This window comes from Peromyscus maniculatus, chromosome 1, assembly GCF_049852395.1.
Source record: "Peromyscus maniculatus bairdii isolate BWxNUB_F1_BW_parent chromosome 1, HU_Pman_BW_mat_3.1, whole genome shotgun sequence".
NCBI lineage: Eukaryota > Metazoa > Chordata > Mammalia > Rodentia > Cricetidae > Peromyscus > Peromyscus maniculatus.
Window position 1 is genome coordinate 138152984 of NC_134852.1, and position 7032 is coordinate 138160015.

At 54.8% G+C, this 7032-nt stretch overlaps 1 protein-coding gene across 1 annotated transcript; it reads left to right on the forward strand.

Moving 5' to 3' along the window:
• The first annotated feature begins 217 nt into the window (after positions 1-217).
• Positions 218-6347, forward strand: Orai3 (ORAI calcium release-activated calcium modulator 3). The gene is made up of 2 exons (XM_006977032.4): positions 218-1107; positions 5021-6347. Exons 1-2 carry the CDS (start codon positions 880-882, stop codon positions 5663-5665), a joined length of 873 nt encoding a protein of 290 aa, XP_006977094.1. The 5' UTR covers positions 218-879; the 3' UTR covers positions 5666-6347.
• Positions 6348-7032: the final 685 nt, after the last annotated feature.

Sequence of the window (7032 nt, forward strand, 5' to 3'; positions counted from 1 at the left end):
CTCCACCCCTACCCTTCTTCCAGCGCGGGGGGTGGGGGTCTCACGAGCCGGAGGGAGGAGGGGTCGGGTCCCGGTCCCACTCGGCTTAGGCCGGGGGCACCGGGGTTCCACGTGGGGGTGGGGGGAGGGGATCTATCCACATACCTCAGGTAACAGGAAGGTGCGCGGGTTGGGGGCGGGGGCTGGGCGGACCAAAGGCAGGAGGGAGGGGGGCTGGGGTTGGAGAGAGGCTTGATGATGGGGGGCAGCTTGAGGGATGGGAGGAGGCACCCCGGCGAGGGGCAAGCGGGGTACCCAGCCGGGCTGGAGCCCCTGAACCCCCAAGTCTGTACAATACGGTTTGCTATAAAACTCAGAATCTTCTAGCCGGGGCCGCTGGCTTGTGTGTCTGTCTGCATGGCGGGTGAGGGTTGCGGAGGGGCTCCCTGGCGACTTTGGGGAGAACGGGGTCGCTTTCCCCGAGATCGCCGGTCCGGGGTGTGGAGTTCCGGACACCCGGGCAGTGGAGGTGTGCTTCGGGTCGTCTGGAGCCGGCCGACTCCGAGACGGGAGCTGTGGGCGTTCCCCGCGGAGGCCCCGGGATATTTTTGGTGGCCCGGGTCGTGGGGTTCCCCAGGGATCTCTGCCCACGGGCCAGACTGCTGGGGTTCGGTCTCAGCTCCACCCAATCATGTGGCCTCGGGGCTCCGCCCCTGCCCCAGTTCCTGTTTCGGCCCCTGGGCCTTATAGACGCCCCGTTCTCCTCCTCCCGCCGGGGCCGCCGCGCCGCCCGCCGCCGGAGATGGGGTCCCGCCCGCGCCGGGGCCAGCCCCTCCCGGGGTCCCCGGGCGCCCCGGCCCCTCGGTGACCGTCGGCGCTGGGGGTGCGGCCGCTCTCAGGATGAAGGGCGGCGAGGGGGACGCGGGCGAACAGGCCCCGTTGAACCCGGAGGTGGACAGCCCCGCGGGCTCCGCCACGTACCGGGAGTTCGTGCACCGCGGCTACCTGGACCTCATGGGGGCCAGCCAGCACTCCCTGCGGGCGCTCAGCTGGCGCCGCCTCTACCTCAGCCGGGCCAAGCTCAAAGCCTCCAGCCGCACGTCTGCCCTGCTGTCGGGCTTCGCCATGGTGAGGGGCGGGAAGGGCGCACCGGGTGGGCGAAGCACGCGGTGGGCTCCGGGGCGAGGAGGCGAGGGAAGGAGATGGGGTCCGAGGGAGGGCAGGACGGAGCACAGGGGTTTCTTCGGGGTACCGGGAGGAAGGAGCTCTCAGGCGACCGGAGAAGCCCCTTATGTCGGGGACAGGGCTGTAGGAGACACGGCCCCAAGGATGTAAACAGACTGGAAGAGGATCGATCCCGGAGGGGAGAAGTCTGTTCTCACCGAAGGGGCTCCGTTACCAAGTCCTCGCGAGTGCAAAGGCAAAGTGAGAGCCGCTATCAGCCGGGTCAGGGGAAGGGGGATAGGGGGTGGAGGCCCCCCAACTGCAAGACCAGCCCTCGGGGAGATGCCCCCGCCTCTCCGAAGGCACAAAGAAGGCTAGAATTGACCCGAAAAGTAAGGCGCCCGCGAGGAAGCTGCCGGGGAAGGAAGCTGATGAGGGAGAGAGCTGATAAGTGAGTCTGATAAACCGCCTGTGTGGGAGGATGATGATCAGCTAACGGTCCCAGAGTGGCCTCAGGAAGTGGGACTGAAGAAGATTCCAGAGTGCAGTCCTCAGATGTGTCCTGGTTCCTCCCTGCTCGGGCCAGCTGTGCGACCCCGAGCCGATCTCCACCCCCGCTGCCGTCAGTAGGAAGTTGTGAGATCGCAGAAGGTGCTGTCTTGGTGGTTTGCCAAGCTTCTGTCCAGGGGAGCTGGGAGTGTTATGGAGACCCCTAGAACTAGGCGTGTGAAGACAAGCTCCACTTAGCAGAGGAGCTTCAGAGTGGTGTGCTGAGTGACCTGGGTGGAAACTGATGTTTTGAGGAGAGAACTCAGCAGGGGAAGGGTGTGGAGTGAGCCTCTGCTAGGTTAGGATTTCTCCCCAGGGTTGGAGATGGGAGGAGAACACAGGCCTGGAGGGAGGGCATTCTTCAGAACGTACCCTTGAGGAAGTAGGCATTGGAGGGCGCTAAGGTGAGGTCAGAAGTTACCGGGCTTATTATCCCCCTCTGTTCCGCAGCCTCAGTAACTGAATGAAAAATCCAACCCTGAAGGTTGGTCTTGGTCTATGGTGATTATGAGGGGCCCAGATTCCCCAGGGCACCCCACTATTCCTGATGAGGATGACATTTGACGCCAGGAATCCATCATCACCAAAAAGAGAAGGGCACAGTAACCCCCCTTGAGGGAGCCCAGCCCTGTGGCCCAGCCTGCTTCTAAAGAACAGTTCAAGCTGCAGAACTTGCCCATCACTGGGATGACAGCGTCAGAGTGAGGGCCTTCCCTGAGGGTCACCAGGCTGGGTGTGTAGGTTCTGGGAGCAGGGACTTACCCAAGTCCTAGCGAGAGAAGGCTGGGTCAGATCCTGGGAGAAACCAGAACTAAGGCTGGCCCAGATCCCTGTTTGTGAAAACACCTATCTACTATCTGCCATGGCCCAATTTCCCAAAATACTGTATTTCCTCACCACCACTGCCTCCCTGCACCTCCCCTTCTGGCCCCAGTGCGATCTCCAGGGTCCTTGAGAAACAGAAGTGAGGAGAAGTCCTCTTAAATCCTGGTGGCTTTCCCGGGCGGTGGTGGCGCACGCCTTTAATCCCAGCACTCAGGAGGCAGAGCCAGGTGGATTTCTGTGGGTTCGAGGCCAGCCTGGTCCACAAAGTGAGTTCCAGGACAGCCAGGGCTGTTTCATAGAGAAACCCTGTCTCGAACACCCACCCCCCCCAGAACAAAAATCCCAGGTGGCCTGAGATAGAATAACATAAATTACATTCAAAGGCTGTGGATAGAACCCTAGTTGGGAGAGTGTTTACCTACCATTCAGGAAACCCTAGGTTCAGTCTCCAGCATAAACCAGAAACGGCAGAGCATACCTATATTGCCAGGACTTAAGGTAGAAAGAAGTAAAAAAGCCAAGGTTGTCCTTGGCTATAGAGAGGTCCTAGGCTAGCCTGGGCTCCATGAAGTTCTGTTTCAACAAACATTCAGCACTGGACCAGGTACAGTCAGTGCTCATGGAGTAGGTGTGACTAGATGGTCAGTTTTTCAGACAAGACGACAAGGTCTTGAGTTGTTGAGGAACAGCAAGCTAGTGGCAGGATGTTAGGTTCAGCAGCCTTTAGAGCCCAAATTTGTACATCAACTCAGATGTTTGCAGAGTCCAGGCTGGCTGGGTGGAGTCACACAGTCAAGAGACTCCCTGACCTGTCAAAAATGAACAGCTATGATTCAGTTTGGCTAGTTGCCATATTTGAATGTGGACTTGGTGTGACTGGATTGCCAAGGTTTTAGGCTGATTTGGAAACATACGAAGCTTCTTAAATAATGTTAAGAATTGGCGACTACTATTTTTTTCTTTTTAAGTGTCTTGTGGAGGTTAGCATTATCTCTAATAGTGATTAGTCTGCCTGGCTCTATTCATAGCAGTTAATGTGTGTTTAACGTTCTCAACAAGCCTATGATCCCCATTTTTTTTTCAGGTAGGAAATTGAGGGAGGCACTTGCTCAGATTATACAGCTGGCCAAGGTAGCAGCACATAACTGTAACCTACTCAGGACATTGAAGGAGGATAGTGAAGTTGAGGCAAGTCTGGACTAATGGACTCTTGGGGGGAAGTTACAGATTGTAGAGCTAAGAATGGACCCACGAAGCCCAGAGGGTTTTCCTTTGCTCTTGAGACAGTGTTTCTCTGTGTAGCCTGGGCTGTCCTGGAACATAGACCAGGCTGGCCTCAAACTCACAGAAGTCCTCCTGACTGTGCTTCCCAAGTGCTGGGATTAAAGGCCTGTGCCACCGCTGCCAGCTGATATGATGTGATATGATATGATATGATATATGATATATAATATAATATAATAACGTTCACTATGTAACCCTGGTACTCCCTAGTTGTGGCATTAAAGTCACTTTTGGTTCTTTTGAGATGAAGTTTCCCTTATGTAGCTTAAGCTGCTCTCAAACGCGAGGTCCTCCTGTTTCAGCTTCCCACATGATAATAAGTGTGTGTCACCACTCCAGCCTGAGTCTGCTTTTGGGCAGGGGGGTTGGAGTTGGGGATTGAACCTAGAGTCTTGTGAATGCAGGCAAGGTCCTGCCGCTGAACTACATCCCCAGCCCCTGAGTCTGTGCTTTGTTGGTTTTAAAGATTTATTTATTTCATGTGTATGGTGGTTTTGCCTACATTCACCATGTGCATGCCTGGTGTCATGAAGCTCCAGACAGTTGTGCGCTGCCATGTCAATGCTGGGATTTGAACCCAGGTCCTCTAAAGGAACAACCAGTGTTCTTAACCAGTAAGCCATCTCTCTAGCCCAAGCCTGTGCTTTTTTAACCTGTATGTTATAACCAGGTAAAAATTCAGAAAAATGTTAGCAAGTCCCTTTGATAGCAAAGTGGAGAAATCAAGGTCCAGGACACAGGAAAGCCTTTTAAGACTCAGTAACCGAAAGGCATGGTGGCTTATCCCAGCACTTGGGAAAGCTGAGACAGGAGGATCACAAGTTTCAGCCCAACCTGGGCTGCCTAGCAAATCCCAGACTAACCTAAATTATAAGAGTAAGACACAGTTGGGTGGTGGTGGTACATGTCTTTAATCCCAGCACTTGGAAGGCAAACACAGGCAGATCTCTGAGTTTGAGGCCAGTGTGGTCTACAGAGCGAATTCCAGAACAGCCAAGGCTACACAGCAAAAACCCCGTCTTGAAAGACAACAAACAAAAAACCCGAACCAGTAAGACCCTACCCAAGCAAAGCGGGTGGGGTGGGCAGGGGAGCTGAGCATCATCTTCTAGGCACTGTTCTGAGCGCTAGGGATGTAGCAATGATGGTGCTTCAGAGGCAGGACAGAGCCCTGTGAAGATGCTGCAGGGACTCAGTGTCCGCCGTCTTGTGCCCACAGGTGGCCATGGTGGAGGTGCAGCTGGAGAATGATCATGAGTACCCACCCGGCCTGCTGGTGGCCTTCAGCGCCTGCACCACTGTGCTCGTGGCTGTGCATCTCTTTGCACTCATGGTCTCCACATGTCTGCTGCCCCACATCGAAGCCGTGAGCAACATCCACAATCTCAACTCTGTCCACCAGTCACCACACCAACGACTCCATCGCTACGTGGAGCTGGCCTGGGGCTTCTCCACTGCCCTGGGCACCTTTCTCTTCCTAGCCGAAGTTGTTCTGGTCGGTTGGGTCAAGTTTGTGCCCATTGGGGCACCCATGGCCAAACCAGCTCCTGTGGTACCTGTGTCCCAGGTGCCACCGGTGACCGTCTCCCTTAGTTTAGCTTCCAACCTCACACCGTCCTCTGCTTCTGTAGGCACATCACAGCAGCCTTCCAAAGCCTGCCCACCCCGGCAAGTGTGTGGTGCTGCCCATGGGCCAGGCTGGCAGGCAGCTATGGCCTCCACAGCAATCATGGTACCTGTGGGACTTGTGTTTATGGCCTTTGCCCTACATTTCTACCGATCCTTGGTGGCCCACAAGACAGACCGCCACAAGCAGGAGCTGGAGGAACTCAGTCGCCTGCAGGGGGAGCTGCAGGCTGTGTGAGCCTGGCTTTCCACTCTTGCCAACATTGACTCCCTGTGTCTGCAAGAGACCCCAGGGATCTCCAGACCTCATTCCTTGCCCCAGACAGGAGCCACCTCCTATAAAGTACTCTCAGGTAGAGGCCGAATTCCTGCTCAGAGTCCCACACTCCCAGGGCTCTTCCCTGTTATGTCCCAGTGGGGTTTGTAAGCTCCGCTGATTGGCTGGAGGGTCTCAGTCTGAGGAGGCCCTCGTGGGGTCTTGAGTGGTGCCGAGCAGCTGCTTACTCCCCTGCAGAGAGGCGACATGCCTGCACAACCGTCCTCCAAGGCAGTCAGCCCTTGCTTATGTACGATCTACTTTACAGTTGGCATCCTGGGCGAGATTTCACCTGTCACGGTTTGGTGGGTTCCCCATCCCTGGTTTGACTGTTGTGGAGGATCCGGGTGTTTGGTCCTAGGATGAACCACTCCCCACTTGGTGGCTCGTGCCTGTCCCACTGACCTCAGCTCCTCTGGCTCATCTTTGACTAGAGCTGGGGAGGAGGCATCTCTGAGAACCGAGGGATTGCGCTGCTTGCCTGACTCCTTGACAAGGGTTGGATGAGTTTGTAAAGGAGAAAATTCCGCCCCTAGAATGCAGAGCTCTCCAGACACTGAATTTTTGATGCACCTTGTTTTGTTAATAAATTGTGTCTCACAAATGTTCCTGTGGCTGTGAATGGGGTGAGGGGAAGCCTTGGGTAAGGTGAATTGTTCCTAAGGGTCAGGTGGAGGTAATGTACCTGGTGTGGGGTATGAGTCCATCAGGTGCCGACGAGGGCTGAACTTCTGAATGTGGTCAGTTATTCAGAGACCAAGGCTTCTGAACTCTTGTTCCTGGACTCAGGGTTTCATGTAAATTTCTTTCTTGGGTGATCACTTTGTGCTATGGGACTAGTTGTAAGTTCTCTCTCTCATTTAGTCCTGGCAGCCATCTCAATAAACAAGCCTATCTTTTCCATTTCGGAGAGGCAGCTGAGGCCAGGAAGGCTGATGATCTTGCCCACAGCTACACAGTGTGTGCCTTGATTACCCTTATATAGGGATTTCTGAAAGAAACAAAAGACTTGGTACCCTTCAACTGGGACAAAACAGGAACATCATCTCCTGTGTCTTCATGTAGATTTTTTTTTCTCAGCCTCATAATTTTAGAGCACAATTCCTGTCAATCTTGTGAAGACTTGGACAGTCTTCATTTTATTATCTGGTCAACTAAAATGTAAAACCAAGCTCCAATAGTTTTTCCTACACTGTTGTGAGGGTTGTGGCAAGTCTTTGGTGACCAATGGCCATCCGTTCTTGGAGGGAGGTCAATATACTGAGGGACTGGTAGAGGGGCCCCTTAGC

Coding starts and splice junctions, on each gene's coding strand:
- Orai3 (XM_006977032.4), top strand. CDS start 880: ATGAAGGGCGGCGAGGGGGACGCGGGCGAACAGGCCCCGTTGAACCCG. Junction 1,108..5,020: donor TGCTGTCGGGCTTCGCCATG/GTGAGGGGCGGG, acceptor TTGTGCCCACAG/GTGGCCATGGTGGAGGTGCA.